At 45.8% G+C, this 23,023-nt stretch overlaps 1 protein-coding gene across 1 annotated transcript in view; it reads right to left on the bottom strand.

Moving 5' to 3' along the window:
- Positions 1-9,503: 9,503 nt before the first annotated feature.
- LOC311232258 (prostaglandin reductase 1-like) overlaps positions 9,504-23,023 on the bottom strand; it is a 28,914-nt gene continuing 15,394 nt past the window's right edge. Inside the window, exons 6-9 of the mRNA XM_084319001.1 lie at positions 12,407-12,562; positions 12,168-12,273; positions 10,492-10,610; positions 9,504-9,629 (exon numbers count right to left, since the gene is read on the bottom strand). Of these exons, the coding sequence (XP_084175127.1) occupies positions 9,519-9,629; positions 10,492-10,610; positions 12,168-12,273; positions 12,407-12,562 (492 nt within the window). The 3' untranslated portion in view covers positions 9,504-9,518. The remainder of the gene's footprint in view (positions 9,630-10,491; positions 10,611-12,167; positions 12,274-12,406; positions 12,563-23,023) is intronic.

Genomic DNA, 23,023 nt, shown 5'->3' on the forward strand with positions numbered 1-23,023 from the left:
AGTAAAGAGAGTCTGAGGGAGGAAAAGTATGGATTCTCAATCAATTGTTGTGGTAGAAGTGACCTGCACTGTCCCCCGAAGCGATATATATTCACTGCAGGATACGGATGGGAGATTGGGGAGTCAGCAGTCATCAGAGTGTGGTACAAGGAAGACAAGGACTCCATCGGTACTGTTGATCCAGGACACTGGCTAGTGTCTACCTAGCGGTTCCATGGGGAACCACAACACTGCGGAGAACCAGGAGACGCCTACCTCTCGGGCCGGGAGAGTTTCGGCCAACGCAGTGACCGAGTCTTGAGGCTTCAGAGGGAAACGACAGGCAACCAACGAGGAGACAGGCGGCTAGGCCTCAGCAACAACTCCGGCTGTCAACAGACGCAAGGCCTCAACCATTGACCAGGGGGTCAACAAGCGAAAGGGTGGAGCTGCTATCGCCCCTATAAACGACCAGGCGGAGGGGGAGAGAAGCGAACCTCTTCCACTAATCCAAAGGTCAACGGGGGTCGAGCAGCCAGCGACGACCTCCCCACCGCTGTGACAGCAATAGAAAAATACAGCAGGGGGTTCTACCCCCTAATAGAGGTCAACACGAGTCAAGAGGTTCTCGACAGAAGATGGGGTGGGATAGGAAAGGCAATTTGCTTTCTAAATTCCACCTCCCAGAATGGGGGGTCGCACCCAGCAGTCGTGAACTGCACCAGCTCTGAGCGATAAAGAGGAGGCCGGGTCAAATCTAGAAAACATGGACCCCCCTCCTCACTGCTCCAAGTCAGAATTTGACAACTCACAGTTGAAACCAATGGAAATTGATCTTGGTACGAGAACAGGTTGTTAAAGACTGTACACGGGATCACAAAAACTGAAACTGCTAATTTGAATTTTAGGATCTGAGTGTGGCAAACCATATGTATTTTATCCTAGTATGATTTAAAATGTCTTAAGTATTATCTAGATAGTAGTGTGTAGAAATTGATATCTATGTTTGACATATTAAGGATAGATAAACTGTCCGAGTGTGGAAATGTGGTAGATTCTGAAACATAGATCTCATGAATGTGTAGAAACACTTGGCCCTCAAACAATAGTTCATAGATTGTGTGTGTGTTTACAGAGACTGATTGACATTGTGGCCACACAGAGGTCGATTTACATATAAAGTAACAAAGGACCAAAAGGTCACGTAAACATGTTATCTCGCTGGAGTCTCCTGTGACACACACACACACACAGACACACACAGACACACACTCACAGACACACACACACACACACACACACACACACATAGACACACAACTTAGTTTTTGATATGAAAATATAATTAGAAGTGTTTACATTGTGGTAATAATTTTGAAGTCATACTAAAACTGTATAAAATATTGATGTAAGCTAACAGAATGATTAGACTTGGTAGCAATTTATTGAAAGTCAGCCGACTTTGTGGTAAAGAAGATTAGTTTCACTTAAGGTGAAACTAGTCCTAAAAATAACAGAATGTGTACAAGTAATGTGTTTAAGTATGATATATCTGTGTTTATGTAATCAATATATCTTGAGGTTCATCAATCAAAGTATTAAAAATACAGGGAAACTATTCTCTGGGTTTAAACTAAGAAGAGGGTTGGCCTATTAAGCCAAACCCCTATTTTCAAATTCAAGCTTAGCAGGCCTGGGATTGGAGGAAAGAATTTGATGATGTCATTCTGATGACATCACAAGAGACTGCAGGTCTTGGCTATAAGATCTGGATGTGGTGAGGGGGAGAGGACTCTGGAAAACCCAACCGACACGAGAACACCTCGAACCAACCATCTCATCCACAGTCAAGGCAGCAGGTCGGCAGAAGAACAAAGGAACTTTTTGGAGGGAAAACGGACTGCTTTGTTATCAGCAGAGAACAAAGACCATCAAAAATTTATCAACTATCATTCTCTTTACTGTTATATTAGTCTGGTTGTGTTCAATTACGGCATAGTGTTTTTGATCACAACTATAGCATTCTTTATTGTAATTTGTATACAACTCTTAACTTTGATTAAACAGCTGTTGTTAACTACCTTTTCCTCCTAATTCCTTCTGCCTGCACCGCTGAGAAGATAGAAGTAATTCCCAGAGCTTTAAAGCTATTGAAACAACGCAGAGTACTAAGCACCCGGTTCTGAACAGAGCAGAACCGTAACAGCTTGGGAATCCACTTCACTCGCAAGGCACTTCCGCATCCATTTCCACACAGCTGCGTCATTACTTTGCCTTATAAGGAGCTCTGGAGGCGTTGTTTTGTATGCAAATGACCTGAACGGGGACGCGCGTTCAAGTTTAAGACATAATGCCATTCCCCAAGCAGATATAAGATCATATCACAGGTGCGACCATTTGAGCCACTTAAGACATATTACCAGCACGTTGGGGACTCAGAGTGAACTTGTCATTGATTCTGTCTCAGTCGGTTCCAAGATAAGTCTTTCAAGAGAACTCTTTGGAAAAGTTTGCGGAATGAGACCCAATGGGTCCTGTTGTTCAGCCTCACAATGCTATTGGACGTAGGGCAGAGCATATAGTATCTACTAAATCCTAATGCAACAAGTCATTAATGGAATAATAAGCCTATACTGCGTTCATTCATTACGCGGCAGGTGTAAATCTGTTTATAGGTCCCACCCTCTGGCCTCCAAAGTCACACAACTTTCAAATCTTCCTGCCAGAATCACCTGGACGGATTTGTCAGATGCAAGTAAGTCAAATGCCTTAAATAATTTTTTTGGTGATTATTACAATGTCTAGAACATGTATATATTTAGTTATTGTGGAATACATTCATCACATTTGATTTTGAGCTTGTTATGTCTCTGTTGCAATTAAACAACCTTGGGGGAGAGTGGTAGTAAAAATAGCATGTGCACCTTACACATTACATTGGGACATTGCACTTATCATATGTTCACAGAAAATACTAATAGAAATAGAATGTATTTGATCATTCACTATAGCCAAGTTCTAAATGTGTTTTCTCTGTTAAGATTTTGAGTTAAGGCCAGAATTTAATAAATGAATACATTATTTCTGGTAGCATTATTTGAAACTCTATCTATAGCAAACTGAGTTTAAAAATAAATAACTTATTTAACTTGCCCTGGTTTTGGCAGAAACATGTTTTGAATGTTTAGGAATGTTGGGGAACAGTGAATGCATGTATCCCTTTAGTATCCCTTTCGCCGTCGACTACAGACGCACTTCTTCAACCATTATCTGAAATAATAAAAAAATTATAATAAAACAAATCTAACCCTAACTAACCTTACTGTCATGCACTTGTCCTAATAAACTAACCTACACTGTAACACGCAACACTTTGATGAATATTGTTACTCAGCTGATAGAGTTGTACCCTTCCTGATGACCTGTCGTACAGAACTTGTAAGTCGCTTTGGATAAAAGCGTCAGCTAAATGACTAAATGTAAATGTAGTATGATAATTTGTGTAAAGAGATGTAAATGTTTAAATTGGGGCACCTTGGTGTGGGTGAATGGGGCATGCATTCTTTTGTGGTGTAAATGTGGAATGTGTAAATAGAATTTAGATGCTTGCTGCAAAGCCAGACATTATTGTGTGGCTGGAATATACATCTGGTTCCTACTAGTACTAGTAGTATAGTTATTTCTGTAATATAATAAGCATGTGTATTATTTCTATCTATCTATCTATCTATCTATCTATCTATCTATCTATCTATCTATCTATCTATCTATCTATCTATCTATCTATCTATCTATCTATCGATCGATCGATCGATCGATCTATCTATCTATCTATTGTAATGGGAAATATTAAAGGACAAACGATGAGCCGCTTACATTAATCATTCTGAGTCATTATTAATAATAGAAAAGTTTATTTCACCGTGGCCACAATGAAAGTTCAACCCACAGTCAGAGACACATGTTCACACAGTAGCGTCTGGCCATGAACTGACCAAGAGTTCTGTTCAGACATATGTTAAATACACAGTTGTCAGACGAAACATATTATATCAGATATGATGACGAAGGTAAACAAAATGGTTTCTCAGTAACTGGAAGCAAACAACAACTTTGTTATGACTGGTAGGATGTCAGAGTGATCTTAAAGAGACATACACACATTAACCAGTCAATCTGGTCATATTGAAACTCAAGCTGTATAACATGATATCTCCACACAGATATATAAGAACATGATAATATATTTCCACGACAGTTCCCTCCTTTTGATAATTATTAATCACAATCATTATCATTTCATAAAGACAACAAACATATTATCATCATTAAACTCAGCACAAACTATTTTTATTATCTAAAAAACAAAAGGTCCTCTGCATAGACCCCGTGTCACGTGCAAAAGAGAAGTTGTCATAACAGCAACCATCATTAGCGTCTCTTTGCAAATGCCCAGACGGTGGTTGCAGGACTCAAGGGTACAGTCCAGCCTCTGGTTTTGTCAAGGCCATACTTCTCCCACCACCAAGCTGAAAAATTGAAATCACAAAAGAAAAAACAGGGCAGTACCTTGCAAGATAGACTGCGCTCACGAAATATAACACTGGGTGCATTACTAGAAGACAAAAACATTCTCACAAAACTCATAGCGAAAACAGAATACACGTGACTGCATTCTCACAGAGGCCGGGAAATAGCCAAAACAAAACAAAACTACAATTTGCAAACAAACATCTCCATTCTTTCATATCGTTACTCAATATTTCCGAGATAATGTAATGTGATGTGGGTCAGACTTGCCTCTTAATCAGTTGTTGAATCTCAGGCAGGTCCCCCCTCTCCTCGCACCAAACACCCCCGGGCCGACCCAGTCCGATGGTTCCCTCGTCGTTGCCGATGGTCTGTTCTTGATGTAGAGGATAACATTTTGCTGCTTTGTCTGGACCCTGACCTCGATGCCCTTCCGTGTGTGAGGCCTCCCCTACGTCAACCACCTGGACAGTTAGGATTTAACTGTCCCTTAGTTCTTTATCTTCGACCAATGATTCGGCCAGTGCTTGTCCCAGCTGTGGTCAGCTGTTGGGCAGTGTCTGATGTAGCTCATAGCTGCGTCGTCGTGTCCAGCTGCAGGCCAGAGCAGGCTGGCATATACCTCTCCGGGCACAGCTTCCTCTCACTGGGCAGTAGTAGGGCCGGCGGGCATTGGTTTGGCACAGAGATGGAGGACCCCCCCCTGAGAAACTACAAAGGAGAGGGGTACATACATAGGTGTATGTGGGAGAGAAGAGACAAAGGAAAGATGTGAGTGGCTGGCTGTATATCTCACTATTCCAATCTCTTTTTTTTTTTTTTTCTCAGCCACACTTAAAAAACATTTGCCCGTTATCACACATTATAGACAGTACACACTAAAACGGTAGAAAGGGTCCACTCCAGGCTTGAAGTTAGGACATTCTATAGTACCTCGATCAGCTCCAACGAGCAGGGCAGATTCCCTAAGTCATGACAACAAAAAACAACGTCTCTAAGAGTCTCGTCGGCAAACAGGTCATAATGATTTCTGCAGGTCACATGAAATTAGATGATCGCCGTTGCTAGCAGCTACTAAAACATGCAAGTACTGAACAGGTCAAAACAGACTGAATGGCAAATGACGGTAGGTCTGAAAAACATAGGTAAATTCTCCCGACTCACAGTCCCGCGTTCCCGCCTCTTGTGAGAAAAAAACCCTTATAGTACAGACAAACAAAAATGGAATTAACCCTCAGAGCACTGCCTCCCTTGTCCATGACCCCATGAGAAAGTACCCTTATACCCTAGTTCTTACCAGGTAAAATAATTAAAGATAATCAACCCCTGTGGAACATACTGTCTCTTTTTCCCTTTACGGCAGGATCACCTATTCACAGCGTTCCAAAGGACCTTTTAAAACCCCAAAAAAAAATCCTCTCCCAGGACCACCCTTCATTTTGAAGCCCAAAAAACCCCACCCCTCTTCTTCGGGATGCAGACTTGAACTCAACATCTTTTATTATACTCGTGGTAGGCCCCCGCACCCCGTACCAAGATTGAGAAACTATAGAAAAAACCATCGCCAGTCTACCAAGCACAGTAATATACCAATACAATGAAAAAATAACCACTGCAGAGCACATAGTAATATACATTTAAAAAATAGCTCTGACCGGCACCATGTTCTAGTTTAGACCTCTAATTATAAATTTAAAAACAAAAATGTTTTAAACAGAAATCAGAATGTCAACAGCTCACAGAGTGTTCCTTATCACGCGTCCCCAAGGTTCATGCCGGAGGTGACAGCCAAGCGGACGGCGCAGCTGGTTCTCTCCCCTCGGTGTCTCGCACAGAGGAGCCTCGAGACAGCGCTCCCCCGGAATTCCAGGATTCACCCTTTCTGCAGAGTCCGTTTGGCGGCCGACCTCGACACCCATCGGTTAAAAAAAAAACATCTCTCGTCGCCATCTGTAATGGGAATTATTAAAGGACAAACGATGAGCCGTTTACATTAATCATTCTGAGTCATTATTAATAATAGAAAAGTTTATTTCACCGTGGCCACAATGAAAGTTCAACCCACAGTCAGAGACACATGTTCACACAGTAGCGTCTGGCCATGAACTGACCAAGAGTTCTGTTCAGACATATGTTAAATACACAGTTGTCAGACGAAACATATTATATCAGATATGATGACGAAGGTAAACAAAATGGTTTCTCAGTAACTGGAAGCAAACAACAACTTTGTTATGACTGGTAGGATGTCAGAGTGATCTTAAAGAGACATACACACATTAACCAGTCAATCTGGTCATATTGAAACTCAAGCTGTATAACATGATATCTCCACACAGATATATAAGAACATGATAATATATTTCCACGACACTATCTATCTATCTATCTATCTATCTATCTATCTATCTATCTATCTATCTATCTATCTATCTATCTATCCATCCATCCATCCATCCATCCATCCATCCATCCATCCATCCATCCATCCATCCATCCATCCATCCATCCATCCATCCATCCATCCATCCATCCATCCATCCATCCATCCATCCATCCATCCATCCATCCATCCATCCATCCATCCATCCATCCATCCATCCATCCATCCATCCATCCATCCATCCATCCATCCATCCATCCATCCATCCATCCATCCATCCATCCATCCATCCATCCATCCATCCATCCATCCATCCATCCATCCATCCATCTATCTATCTATCTATCTATCTATCTATCTATCTATCTGCCTGCCTGCCTGCCTGCCTGCCTGCCTGCCTGCCTGCCTGCCTACGCCTGCCTACCTGTAGATGAAGATGCCTGTGGAAAAGTGGACAAAGAAAATCAACAACCCACTGACTGCCCAGCCGATGATTATGTGGACATCAAGCCCCAACCAAAAAGAAACACACTGTGCCCCGTGACCGGTATCGCTGGCTGAAAAATTATTCTATCAGTCCCAATACTGATTTCTCTGGTCTGGATATTACAGATGATGAGGTAATTTCCCTCCACACACCACTGGAGTACTTCCAGAAATGTGTGTCAGAAGACATGATTCAGGCTCTGACACAAAACACAAATGAGTACAACTCTGTGGATGAGATGATGATTCCTTTCAAGGGGAAATTCAGCAGAATCAAGCAATAATTATATGCGAGGCAAGCCACACCCATGGGGGTTCAAAGTGTGGGTGAGAGTTGGAATCTCTGGTATGATCTGTGACTTTGATGAGTTCCAAGGTAGTGTCAAAGGAATACGAGCCAAATATGAATTTGGATTGTCAGGTGATGTTGTAATGAAGCTTGCCTCTACACTTCCAGAAGGTCAGAACTACACGATCTACGCAGACAACTACTTCACCTGTGTCCCATTGGTAGTGAAGTGGACAAGAACTGTTTTTTGGACTATCATTGAAAATGAACAGAACAAGAATAAAAAGAATGAGGCTAGTAGGCTAGAACATGGCTGAACACAGAGTAAGACGGAATTCTGTTTTGTAAATACAATCTTATTCTGTTTTTTTTTATTATTATTATAACCTTTCTGTTTTTGAGGACAATAACTGTTTTTGGGACTATCATTGGAAATGAACATAACAAGATTAAAAAGAATGAGGCTAGTAGGCTATAGAACATGGCTGAACACGGAGTAAGACAAAATTCTGTTTTGTAAATACAATCGTATGCTGTTTTTTTTTTATTATTATTATTATAATTTTTTTTTTATAAATGTCTATTCATAAAAATATATGACTGATGTGTGATTATTATTCATGTTATATACTGTTATGGGGCTAAGTAAGCAATCAACCCTGCAAAATAACCTTTAGTTGTTCTGTATTTGTATATATTGTACAAATACAGATACGAAAATGAAAAAATTTGGAAAACCCTTTCATTTCTGCATCAGAGGCCTCCTACAACAACACATGTAAGGTCAAAAAAAATTAGCTAATGTTTTTCTATATTTGGGCTCTACAGGGATTATATACCAACAATACTATGAATGGCATACGATGTGTGCAGAATTGTCAAGTTATTCAACACGACACTATAGGTCTACAAAAGGATGGACCTCCAGTGCAAAGTTATCAGACTGCCCACAAATCTGACACCGGAATGAGAAACAGACAGACCCTCTTATTAGAGCCACCTATAATGTAAACTACACTTTATTTTACCTAATACTATTTTAATTTAGAAATGTATTTTCTTTTCATCAAACCATGGTTTTGCAGAACTGTTCCACATTACCAAGGTTAATATGTGATAACTTTACTCTCAAAGATGAAGGATGTGGGTAAGGAGTCAGAAGTTATCTTGTTAAACCATATAGGGAAATGTCTGACAAATTAAATTATGATAGGTTTTGTGTTATTTGAAGGCTGTGAGAATACTGGGCAGTTTAGGTACAGGCTATGGAACTTGGTAGTTTGCAGTATTGTGGTAAAGTTTACAGTAATGGATTAACTTGACCTGGTACAGGGCCGGCTGTGGTATCCATGGTTAGCATCACTTGCCAAATTATACTTTTATACTATGGCTAGGGGTTGGAAAGCAGCCATGATAGTATGCTTGCGCATGTAGCATTATGTTAATATATTGTAGAGAGCAACAGCACAGAGCTAGAGCAGGACAGCATAGCCTGTCCATAAAGACAACAAGTCCACCAGAGCTCACAGTACAAGTTATTTGGGACAGAGTAATTTCCCCCACTGCACCGCTACACCGGAATGTAGGGTTCCCCCACTTGCCAAATGCCACTTTAACCCCAGTTGTTACCCATATCCTGTGTGAACCTTTGTGTACTGTAGTTGAACCATTACAAGGCTTAAAAGAATCAGAGTATAAAATGTAGAGAAATTCTTCGTTTATTTCCAAATGATAAACTGCACACATATAGAAAATACACATGAGGAGTAATATTATTATTTTTACACTAGAGAGCAAATAGTGAGGGGAGGAGGAGGAGGAGGAGGAGGAGGGGTAGGAACCTTGACCACCTCAGACCTTGACCACAGCTTTGCCTGTATTGTCGCCACTCAGCATCCCCATGAAGGCAGCAGGCATGTTGGTGAAGCCCTCTGTGACATGCTCACTCCATGTCAGCTTACCCTGTGGGGAAACACACACGTACGCACACACATAGGATATTAAACATTTACTAGTAGCATCACAAGCAAGAGGATCTTTATCATTTTCATATGTATTATCGTAATTTCCTCACTCCTGAATCCACAGCATCTTATCTGGCCACCCTTTTCTTCCTGTCCAGTCAGACCAGCCTCCTTGACCCAGGTCATTAACCTCTACTGTACTTGCTTGACCCAGGTCATTAACCTCTACTGTACCTCCTTGAGCCAGGTCCTTAACCTCTACTGTACCTCCTTGACCCAGGTCCTTAACCTCTACTGTACCTCCTTGACCCAGGTCATTAACCTCTGCTGTACTTGCTTGACCCAGGTCATTAACCTCTACTGTACCTCCTTGAGCCAGGTCCTTAACCTCTACTGTACCTCCTTGACCCAGGTCCTTAACCTCTACTGTACCTCCTTAACCCAGGTCATTAACCTCTACTGTACCTCCTTGACCCAGGTCCTTAACCTCTACTGTATGTCCTTGACCCAGGCCATTAACCTCTACTGTACCTCCTTGACCCAGGTCCTTAACCTCTACTGTACCTCCTTGACCCAGGTCCTTAACCTCTACTGTACCTCCTTGACCCAGGTCATTAACCTCTACTGTACCATCTTGACCCAGGTCATTAACCTCTACTGTACCTCCTTGACCCAGGTCATTAACCTCTACTGTACCGCCTTGACCCATGTCATTAACCTCGACTGTACCTCCTTGACCCAGTCATTAACCTCTACTGTACCTCCTTGACCCAGGTCATTAACCTCTACTGTACCTCCTTGACCCAGGCCATTAACCTCTACTGTACCTTCTTGACCAAGGTCATTAACCTCTACTGTACCTCCTTGATCCAGGTCATTAACCTCTGGAGACCCTCTGGGTATTTGTGTTCCCAGCGGGTTACCAGGAAGCCCTCCATACGCAGCTGCTTGAAGATCATATGTTCGTGCACGTATGGACCTGATGAATTATGGGAAGTATATTTGTAAAGAAAATGTAAAAGAAAAATATGCCACAAACTTGCCAAATTATGAATTCAGTTATGAATAATACAATAGACAACTGCCTAGTGCACCTTTAACACTTTGAATGCCCAGCAGGGGGCGCACATTTAGTGCTTGAATGCCCATATCCACTTCAATGTTAGCATTAATATCGCCTAATCTATGTTTTAAATTATGTGTCTAATCTGCCCGTCACATTATCAATGACCTATTTCCAGTCAACATTGTCGAAGCAGATTGTTTTTTTATCGGTTCATTTCCGTTTCATAGCATTTAGAAAACCCCCCGTTTACACGCGAAAAAAAAAAGGATTCCATGATAATCGCCCCATACTGTAATATTCTAGAACGTTGTCATTTGTCGGCCTATTTATGAATCGTTTTCAAATAAACGCTAGATTATCGATAGTATATGTGTACGTGTGCACGCTAGTGCCGCGCGCTGAAAATCGATTCTCTCAGTTCCTGATCGCTCTTAGTCAAACAGCCATATCACAAAAAAAAGAAAAAGCTTATATCTCCGTGAAAACTGGTCTGATTATCCTAATACTGGTGAAATAGATTCCTTACCTGAGATCAGATGGTATCCAAATGGATTATTCCAATTCCTGATCGCCATTCCGAAAATCGATCCTTTTATTGATCCACCGCGTATACTGTAAACATAATCCCCGCTGCTCTGAGGGTCCAGCATGAAGCTGATCGACCCCGGTTACATGAGTGGGAAGTAAAATGTGGAGTCCTGGTCTTTTTTTCTCATGCCTTTTCATTGAGTCCAATCCAAAAGGGTGAATTACCATCTGGGAGACGATAGGGGGGCGCTTTTTTCCACATCTGAGCGCCTGGGGTGGCTGATTTTCCAACGGTAGACTCGGTTGATGAAATATGAATTCAGATCGCTAATTTAAAAAAAAAACTAGAAAAAACGAATATTCTCGTTATGGGCATTTAACCCGCGGGGGGTAAACCCGAGAAAACTCGGGTTGGGCATCCAAAGTGTTAATACGGTTCTGACACACTGAAAAATAAACTTGATTGTAAGCAAATAAATTGCAAAATACATTTAACACAAACATTGGAGGACTTTTACCTAAAGAGCTTTAGATTACCATAAGTGCATACATGTTATGTAGTGGGTGGTCCTCTGAATCTACCCCATGACCTTGCAGTGTTACTGCTATGCCCATTCAGAAATATTCAGGACTATTCTGCCCTACAAAGGCAACTTCTTATGTTACTGTTGTTTGCCTTTGTACCGCAGAGTACCCCCTCTACATGTGTATTTTTACCATAATATCTGAATACCACTACATCTGTATCCCAAAATGTGTATGTGCAGTATACACATGGCCTGTATATTGTGGACTGACCCTATCCCTGACACACATTGTAATGTATGTGGAGAAGAATGAAAACATGTGTGTCGAAACTTGAAGAAACTTGAAACTTGAAACTTGAAACTTGAGTCGAAGTATTGCACTGCACATTGGCCTGTGGCTGTATTTTTGTGTTACCTTTCTGGGGGGTGGTGTCATTGTACATGGAAATGCTCCCACACACAGCAATTCGACCAAACATTCTCATCAGAGGCATAACCACACTGGAGAAGTCCCCGCCCACCTAGAGAGAGAGAGACAGAGAAAGAGAGAGTGAGAGGGGATGGGTGGAGCTGTGATACCTTCATATACATTGTATAACAATGGAGTTAATTCTCACCCAGCCGTCCCATTTCCAGCTTGTGCAACAGACTCACATTTTCAAAGTAGCAGTCATATCCATTGGGTGCGGCCTGTCTGAGTGTTTCCTCCAATGAGGAGACAGTCTTGTAGTTGAAGGCATGGTCAAAGCCCAGTTCCTTCAGATAGGCCACTTTAGCATCTGTACCTGCACAGCCTACCACCTTACAACCCTGGGAAAAAGGTCACATGTACTGAATTCAGATGCAGAATAAAACCATCAATGGTCATTATGATCATCTTCATCATCAATATCATCATCATCATCATCATCATCATCATCATCACCATCGTGATCACTGTCATCATCATAATTTAGCCTCTTTACCTGAAGCCTTTACGCCAAATTCTCTTATTTTCACCTAGATTATCTGGGCATGATGGTGGTTTAGAAGTTATCCATGAGAATAAATGTGGGCTCCAATTTCTCTTGGCAGTTCCACTGCTTTTGAGGCAACTAGTTTGCACAATTAATGCATACATGAACTGGAAGCAGATACAGATCAGCTAGCCTATCATAAAACACAGGGAAATATGTTTTTAGCCAACAACTAGGCTAACTGATCCATATCCAGTCCCATTAATTTGTGCTAGGCTAGGCTAGCTTGCAGCCGGATAGCTTTCTACTGAATGTACAGAGAGGAAATTGGTATCCATCTTCTTGATATGAGAAGACAGTAAGTGCATTTCCCATAATGTTGGCATGTTCCTTTAAGAAATATTGCCAAAAGCAGATCTAACCAGTTTTTTTTCCAGACTTGGAGAAAGTGATTTATGCTTTTGTTTCCTCAGGCATTAACTACTGTAATGTCCTATCCATGCATTTGTCTGAGTAAGATTGGATTAATGGTGCTGTGATGTTTTTTGTGATGTTTGCGTAGGGCCTACTGTTACGGTTTGTATGCGACCCCAATAGCATAACACAAGACAGGTATGAGAGTTAGCCAAAAACTGGGCATAATTTATTCACAAACTAAGAGCGGCACAAAAATACACTGGTGAATCTTCTAGAGTCCATGAATTAAATGAACACCGCAGAGGGGCAACTCAGCAAACAGGGGTCCATGAAAAAGGAGTGAGAACAAAGGCATCCTCCCGCGGAAGCATAGAGAGCGATGAAGATGTCTCACACCAGAAACAAGGCCCACGGAGAGTCTGAGAGAGTAGGGCAGTAGATGGCACGACGTCTCACCCAGAGACGCGGCGGTAGATGGTAGTACAGAACGACCTGGCAATGAGTGAAAGGCAGTCGGCAGTACTTGTAGTCTCCCAACGAGCTGAATGCCAACCACTCTCAGGTGCGTGAGGTAGAATGTTCGGCACGCCCCCTCATTGGGAAGCATGCTGTTCTTACCCAGCCCTCACAGCATCCACCCTCCACGGGAGCCACCTGGCGACCAGCCAGGCCCGTAGGGGTGGGAACGCTGGGGGAAAAAAATCAGAGAGGCTCCAGGGAAACTGACCTTGCTAGCTGAAGGGGCAGTCCTAGCAGTGGGGAACAGGGTAGCTACACACAAAGTGGAGGCCATGCTAGCTGGGGAAGCTACACGTAAAATGGGGCTAGCAGAGGGACAGGGTTAGCTGCCAGGGCATAGCTAGCTACAGGGCCTATGCTAGCTGTAAGGCTACATCAACATAGAGGATGTGCTAGCTTCCGGGGCTAAGCTAGCAGACTTGGCCATGCTGATAGTAGAGGCCTGGCAAGCTGCAGGGGCTCTCTCATACACTGGCTGTGCCGGCTGGGGTCATCGACATGGCCAGGTCATACTGTTACGGTTTGTATGCGACCCCAATAGCACAACACAAGTATGAGAGTTAGCCAAACACTGGGCATAATTTATTCAAACAAAAAGCGGCACTGTCCCTTTAAGGGAGAACAAAAATAGACTGGTGAATCTTCTAGAGTCCATGAATGAAATGAAAGTTCTGAGTCTGGTCTTGTTCAGACTCACCAGAACACCGCTGACGGGCAACTCAGCAAACAGGGGTCCAGGAAAAAGGAGTGAGAACAAAGGCATCCTCCCGTGGAAGCATAGAGAGCGATGACGATGTCTCACACCAGGAACGCTGCCGACGGGCAACTCAGCAAACAGGGACCCACGAAAAAGGAGTGAGAACATAGGAATCCTCCCGTGGAAGCATAGAGAGCGATGACTGTAACTGAGGGGTACAATTCCCTGACTGTATTAATCAAGTACTGATATCATTAAATCACTACCGTCTATGTACTACTGGCCAATACTGTACACAAGTATATTAGATTAGAACACTCCCACAATAACACGGTTTTCCACACAAAATACTCGTTTACAATATTTATTACATAAAGGGGATATTAGATTACATCACTTTGTCACTTTGGATGCGCTTATAAGGCAAAGAATGTGCAGGCAAATCAATAATGAATAGTAAGTAATTAGATCTAGGGATATTCTGGGATGGGGGGTACTACCGGTTGTAAGCCAGCAGAGGGAGGCAAAGCTCTAGGCAAGTCAATGGTTCACGGAGGCGATATCACCCCTGGAGCAGCGGGGAAAAGCAGCCTGGTCCCAGGTTGCGCTGCGTAGGTGAGAGCCGTGGAGCCTCTGGTACGACAAAGACGGGCTTGAGTGATGTCCCCACGGGCACGTAGATCCCACAGCAGTGGGTGTAGACGGTTCTCTGCTTCCAGCAGCTTGGTGAAGAATGAAGAATAATAATCCTTTGCCGGAAAGTGGCACTGCTGGCGGGGTGTAAATCCTCCGTGGTGCTGCTGGTCCGGTGTAGATATCCTCCGGTGCGGTAGTGCACGGTTGACCTTGACGTTACTATACTATTAGCACGGGCAATAAGTGCTCTATGTAGACGCACAATTACTCACTCCACGTGGTCTTTGACTCGTAATGAAGGCTTTACTAATAAATAGAGAACGATACGTTAAACGAACGTACTAGGATAACACGAGACTATCTTGGGGCAATGCGAGCCCTGCTCTGCCCACGTTGCGTAGTGGGTGAGACGTTGCTTGGATAACTGGAACTGAACGAGACTGAACGGGACAATGGACTAAGAGGCTAAGAGGCTAAGAGAGAGTTCTACTTTACTTGCGCCATATATATATGCGCTGTGAACAAATAGTGCCATTCGTATTTGGTAGCCGTATTCATGGGCAGAAGCTGGGCATGTACAGACATATCTCGTCGGTACCTTTGAAGTCAGCTCGAGGGGGTAAGGCAGTGGCGCCGGGGGATCGCTTCCAATAGGAGAACGAATATTATGGTCTGTCCTGCTACCAGGTAAAGGGACATTCCGTATATTGTACAAGGAATATACAGGGGATATCAAACGATATACAAATATTATACATGGGATCTCAGGCAATAAATATATATATTCGGTTTAATCTGACCCTTTGTAACAGCCGCCCCCTAATTAGTCCCACCTAATTAGCTAAGCAGAGACAGATTAACCGCACTGTCCACTACTCAATGTCTGTGAGGGGTCGGGCAGTTCACAAAGTCAGGGGTCATGGTCGTCATTAAGCAAGTCGGGGAGCCTTGGCGACTCGATCAGCCTCGCCACGGGTCGGTTGTAGATCCGCCCTTGGCCGAGCACTTCTGCCACTCTGACCTTTCCGTCGGCACCAGTGGTCACTTTGCTTACGCGGCCGGCCGGCCACGCAGCTCGGGGTGGTGACTGGTCTATGGTCATGACGACTGGACGGGATGAAGGGGGGCTTAGGAGGAAGCGGGCCTGAGACTGCTTTGATCTGGGCTTGGCTGTGCTTTCTCCTCCTCCGTCTGTTTCTCTTGTTCGCTCTGTACCCCGTGTGAGGAGGGGCCGGTCCCGGCCGCCCCGTCAAGGAGTCGCTTGGGGTGCTGGGTTCGAGGTCAGCTACGTCTGAAGCGCAGCTGAGGGGGGTGGAGTTCCGAACTCCCTCTGGTACCCACCGTTCTCTCACGGGCCTCTCGCTTAATGTCAATAGCCTCTGCTGTACGGGGGAGAGGCCGGTGTCTTCTTTTGTCGCTCTGGAGTGGAGGCAGCTAGTGGCTGCTGTTCGGTTGAGAGATTTAGCGAGGGGGCCTTGTAGTGTCCACCCTAGGCGGGTCTCGACTGCTGCAGGACAGCCTCGGGTTCCGGTATGGACCCGGTCTATCGGGACGATGAGGTCTGCATGGTCGGAGCCTATCAGCAGGGTCGGGGTGGCGCCGTCTATGAGCGGGATAGGTAGTTGACGCAGGTGCACGTATTTATCCATCAGCTGTGGGATGGGGTAGGTTTTTTTGGCTGGTGAAAGCATTTGTAATCCTATACCGTCGCTCTGGCTGCCCGCTTGCTGCGATAGTGAAGGAGACATTCTCGCCCTTTATCGTCTTTAAATCTCTTCTTATTGTCCGAATCGTCATTTGGTTCTCGCTCCCCCGTAGTCCCAGCTGGGCCGCGGCGGACGCGAGCAGAAGGGTCTTCTCTGACCCGTCATCAAGGACGGCGTAAGTGTCCATGACTTTGTCCCCGTGGCTCAGGAGCACTCTGACCACTTTGAGGAGCACTCGGGGGGTCTCGCTGTGCTGGTCAATGTGGAGCACTCCTGTTGGTCGGTTGTCTTGGACCTTCTGGTGGGCTCCGCACCGTGCTGCGCGGTAAGCGGCGCCCGCCTGGGCCGCCTCACGCCACTGGTCCACTTGGACGGGGTTCAGTGTCTTATATTCGGCGCACTGTGCCAGCCAGTGTCCGCCGTCGCAGTAGGTACAGTAGGGAGCGGTCTGGGGGCTCTTCGGTGCTGGTGCCACCGCCTCGGCGTGGTACATTACCGCAACGGGCCCACTCTGTTGTCCTGGCTGACGCCTGTTGATGTCGTGCAGGACCTCCAGGTGGGTGCCACCGCACCTGCTGCACTTCCTTTTCAAGTGGCACTCAGCTGCTAGGTGGCTGCGCGCGCAGCGGAAGCAGCGGCGGTGGTCCTTGACCCACTGGCTCACATCATCCGTGGTCAGCTTCTTGAAATCTTCGCACTGATGGAGCCGATGTTCTCCCTCACAGTACTGGCACTCAATCTTCCACTGGTCCTCTTTCGTCGAGGGGGTGTTGTGGTTCTGGTGCTGCGGTACTGATTCGGCTTGGTGCATAACAGTCACCGATCTTCTTCCATCATTTATTCTCCTGGGTCCCTCTCTGGAGCTTGGCGTGCTCCGCCCGAACGTATCCAGTCGTAAGCTGCTGACTTCTCTCGCCAGGAAGTCGGCTAGATCAAGGAGGGATGGCTCGGGGCCGTTGGGATCCTGGTAGTCTCTCTGCCGCCTAAAACGCTCTTGTCTTGCGGGTGGCAGCTTCTCCAAAATCCTCTCGACGTTAGAGTTGGCGTATAGCTCATGCATGCCCTTTTCCCGTTGCGCTCCCAGCATCCCTACCAGGGACTGCACTTTGATTGACAGGTCGTCTAATGAGCGATTGTCTGTTGCTGGGGGTAAGCGGTCAATATGCCTTATCTCTTATATTACGTAATCCCATATACGTCCATATCTCTGGTCCAGCGCCGCTAGGGCCGCTGTGTATGGTGTCGAAGAGGTGGCATAGGCCAGCGCTATATTGTGCGCTCGTGGTACTTTCAGGTGCTTCAGTAATATTGCATACTTGTGGCGTTCATCAGCGACATCCACCATCATTGTCTCTAGGCACATCCGGAGCTCCGTGTACTGTGCTCGACTCTCATAGGCGAAGTCGGGAAATGACGGCGTGGCAATGTATGATGTCATGGGTGACTGGCACATCGGTGAGCGTTGGGGGAGAGGCCTCCTAGGCGAGTCTCCTCTTGCGTGTCGTCTTGGGCTGGTACTTGGTGGGTACCGAAGGTCGGGTACCCAGGTGCTGTTCCTCGGGGCTGACGGTGCGTCAAACTCACCCGTGAGTTGAGTCGGGGGTTTGTAGCGCAGGGCCTCGGGGCTGACTTCTGGGCTGTACTGGACCTCCTGGTCCTGAGTACGTTGCTGCTGGTCGGGGCTGTACTGGGCCTCCTGGGCCAGAGCACGTTGCTGCTGGTCGGCTTGACATTCCTCCTCCTCCTCCTCTTCCTCTGCTAGGACCTGGAGTCTTCTGTTCAGTCTCTCGGCGTGGTTCGGTTCTTCCCGGTTGCTGGGTCTCGTATGGACCGGCTGGGGAGGGGGTTCGGAGACGTGGACAGGATCCTCCTGTTGGCGGGGTCCCGGGTCGCTTCGTCGGGTAGGGGAATGTGTCCTAGACCCATGTCTTGACGATCTCTGGGAGCTCCGTGCGGAGTGAGGGGGTGTCGCCATGGCAACCAGTTTGTCCATCAGCTCCGCCTGCAGCCGGTCGCGCTCTGCCTCGCGCCGGGCATGGGCTGCGTCGCGCGCTGCTTCGCGCTGGGCATTGGCGATGTCGCGCTGCGCATTGGCGCTGTCGCGCTGCGCATTGGCGCTGGCCTGGGCAGCGTCGCGCTGTGCGTTGGCGACGTCGCGCTGGGCATTGGCGCTGGCATGGGCAGCGTGGAGCTGTGCATTTGCGACGTCGGCGCGGCTTCTCTCGATGTTCTCTTCTGTCTGGAGGCGTCTGGTCTCCAGCCTTATTCGGTCGTCTTCGCTCCTTTGTTGCGCCTGGAAGCGCTCTCGCTCACCTGCGAAATGTTCGCGCTCGCACGTCTGTTGCGCTTGAAGTCGATCGCGTTCGGTGGAGGCTGCCAGGGTGGCGATGAGTGCCTGCGCCAGCATCTTGTCCGCCTCGCTGGGGGAAGACGCCGTTCGGGGCGATCGGCTCCCGGCAGTACTGGTTGGAGACCCGTTCTCCTGTTGCGTACCAAGGAGATCCATCCCCTGGGTGCGCGTCTCTTTAGGGTTGTCTTCCTCCCGGAGCTGATCGGGGGCTATTTCTTCGGTATTGTCTGGGGGTAAAGTCGTGTCAGTTCCCTCCTGGTCCCCACCGTGAGCTTGGTCAGTTACATTAGCACCCACTAGGGCCTCTGTGGTCGGGGTAACCTGGTTGTTAAGGTCAGACATAATTTTACTTTCTACTTTTACCGCGTTTACCGTTCCTTTAAAGCTAGGTATTGGACTGACAGAGTATGCCTCTAGGTAGGGAGGTGGCTGCCGTCTGCGCTGCGGGCGATCTAGCTTAGGAGAACCGTTTGTGGAGTGTTCGTCATCGGCCATGTCAATATTAATATTATATTAATATTACGCTAATTATTCTCCGGCTATCGAAGGACCAATTGTAACTGAGGGGTACAATTCCCTGACTGTATTAATCAAGTACTGATATCATTAAATCACTACCGTCTATGTACTACTGGCCAATACTGTACACAAGTATATTAGATTAGAACACTCCCACAATAACACGGTTTTCCACACAAAATACTCGTTTACAATATTTATTACATAAAGGGGATATTAGATTACATCACTTTGTCACTTTGGATGCGCTTATAAGGCAAAGAATGTGCAGGCAAATCAATAATGAATAGTAAGTAATTAGATCTAGGGATATTCTGGGATGGGGGTACTACCGGTTGTAAGCCAGCAGAGGGAGGCAAAGCTCTAGGCAAGTCAATGGTTCACGGAGGCGATATCACCCCTGGAGCAGCGGGGAAAAGCAGCCTGGTCCCAGGTTGCGCTGCGTAGGTGAGAGCCGTGGAGCCTCTGGTACGACAAAGACGGGCTTGAGTGATGTCCCCACGGGCACGTAGATCCCACAGCAGTGGGTGTAGACGGTTCTCTGCTTCCAGCAGCTTGGTGAAGAATGAAGAATAATAATCCTTTGCCGGAAAGTGGCACTGCTGGCGGGGTGTAAATCCTCCGTGGTGCTGCTGGTCCGGTGTAGATATCCTCCGGTGCGGTAGTGCACGGTTGACCTTGACGTTACTATACTATTAGCACGGGCAATAAGTGCTCTATGTAGACGCACAATTACTCACTCCACGTGGTCTTTGACTCGTAATGAAGGCTTTACTAATAAATAGAGAACGATACGTTAAACGAACGTACTAGGATAACACGAGACTATCTTGGGGCAATGCGAGCCCTGCTCTGCCCACGTTGCGTAGTGGGTGAGACGTTGCTTGGATAACTGGAACTGAACGAGACTGAACGGGACAATGGACTAAGAGGCTAAGAGGCTAAGAGAGAGTTCTACTTTACTTGCACCATATATATATGCGCTGTGAACAAATAGTGCCATTCGTATTTGGTAGCCGTATTCATGGGCAGAAGCTGGGCATGTACAGACATATCTCGTCGGTACCTTTGAAGTCAGCTCGAGGGGGTAAGGCAGTGGCGCCGGGGGATCGCTTCCAATAGGAGAACGAATATTATGGTCTGTCCTGCTACCAGGTAAAGGGACATTCCGTATATTGTACAAGGAATATACAGGGGATATCAAACGATATACAAATATTATACATGGGATCTCAGGCAATAAATATATATATTCGGTTTAATCTGACCCTTTGTAACAATGACGATGTCTCACACCAGGAACGCTGCCGACGGGCAACTCAGCAAACAGGGACCCACGAAAAAAGAGTGAGAACATAGGAATCCTCCCGCGGAAGCATAAAGAGCGATGACGATGTCTCACACCAGGAACGAGGCCCACGGAGAGAGAGTAGGGCAGTAGATGGCACAACGTCACCCAGAGTCGCGGCGGTAGAAGGTAGCAACGGATGGCACAACGTCTCACGCCGGAGACGCGGCAGTAGATGGTAGTGTACAGAACGACCTGGCAATGAGTGGAAGGCAGTCGGCAGTACTTGTAGTTTCCCGACGACCTGAATGCCAACCACTCTCAGGTGCGTGAGGTAGAATGTTCGGCACACCCCCTCGTTAGTTGTTGGGAAGTATAGTGGCAATTTACAAAAATTTTGTATTTCTTATTTGCCACTTCCACTCCGGGGATAGCTTTAGTCTACGCGCACATAATAAAGATTCTGATCCATCCGTTTGGCTGTCACAATGAATCAATCATTTATTTCCAAGCTGCAAAACAAACAAAACTCGTATATCTAATACATGCGGTACATGCGTGCGTTGCGTGCGGTGCGGTACAAAAACTGTTTGCTTTCCCGGTCCACCCCTCCCACGCAGGCCACCACCCCTTATCAAGGTAAACCATACAGGTGAATAGCTCAGGTAGGTCTCTTTAAAGGGAAAGTACACATAGTTTTAAATCATAAGAATAGTTACAATAACATAATCAGTGTAAATAATATCATGACTTGTCAATCAAATTATCAGTTTTCGTTTTCATATTTCATAATCCATAAAGCATTTTCATAATTCCGGCCCCTAATTGTCCATTATTCTAAAAATGGACAATTATTCTATGCAAATATGTTAACAGGAGTCTGAACGTGTCTTTATATAGTCCATGTAGGAATCGAAATATTCCAAAAAGGGGGTATGTTCCACGAAATAGGTATAATCCACAAAAAAGTGTAGTCCATCAGCGTAACAACGGTTCGGGCATTGCCCTCGAAAAAGAAAAAACGAAAGTGTGTGAAGAAGTCAGTAGGGGCTAGTCAATGTCAGTCAATCTGCTTCTTTTAGCAAGCATAGTTTGCTGATGGGCCTTTCTAGGATATTGTACTTGGTCTTGACCTTTACCTTGCGTACATCCCTGCTGTCAGGCATTGTCTCTTCCACCTTGCCCATGAGCCAGGAATTTCTTGGTGATGACTCATCCACAATGAGGACCACCTCCCCTGGAGCTAAGTTCTTCCTTACTTGGTTCCATTTCTGACGTTCTTGAAGCAGAGGGATGTACTCCTTTTTCCATTGCCTCCAGAAGAGGTCGGCCATGTACTGGACTTGCCGCCATCTCCTTCTGCAGTACAAATCCTCCTTTGTAAACAAACCAGGTGGTAGAATGGGTTTTCCTTTCAACTGCAGTTGAGGGTTTGGGGTCAGAGCCTCAAGATCGTTGGAGTCATCTCAGACGGTGATAATAGGATGGTCGTAGAGAATGGCCTCAGTTTCACATAGGGCGGTTTGGAGACTCTCGTCATCCAGGATCTGCTGGCGGAGTACTAAGTACAGAATCAAGTCAAATCAAATCAAATGTATTTGTAAGGCCCGACAACACACATTAATGTCCCCATGGGCCGGACACGTCTTCTTTAAACAAGTCAACAAGAAACATAACAATAAGTCAAGAACAACACTTTCTTTATTGAGCGTATTAGTCGCTCCCAAATGCCTCCGTGGTGGGAGCCAGTGGGTGGATTGAATGTCCACTGGATTCCCTCGTCGAGCAGTACATGTTGGATCTTGCTGTGGTCCAGGTTGGAAAGTGCCTCCCGCAACTCCCGCTCAGCTTCGACAAAATTGGTTCCGTTGTCTGATCTCTTTAACTTGACCTCTTCTGCAGATGAACCGCCGCAGTGTTATGCATACACATGTAAATGATGTTCATTAATTTGCATTGTCCTTAATAAACAAATCTTACTAATCTTACAGTGCTGATATGCAGGAGTCAGTATCCAAGGAGTATGCCATTTCGAGATGAACGGCACGGCTCACCAGGCACATAAAGAGTACGCCGTACCTTTTGACCAGGCTCCTCCCTCTCTTCACCTCTATAGGCCCGAAATAATCTGTTCCCACATGCGTGAATGCTGGCAGGTCTGGAGAAATGCGATTCCTTGGTAG

Source organism: Notolepis coatsorum (genome assembly GCF_963971535.1).
Source record: "Notolepis coatsorum genome assembly, chromosome: 7".
Lineage (NCBI taxonomy): Eukaryota > Metazoa > Chordata > Actinopteri > Aulopiformes > Paralepididae > Notolepis > Notolepis coatsorum.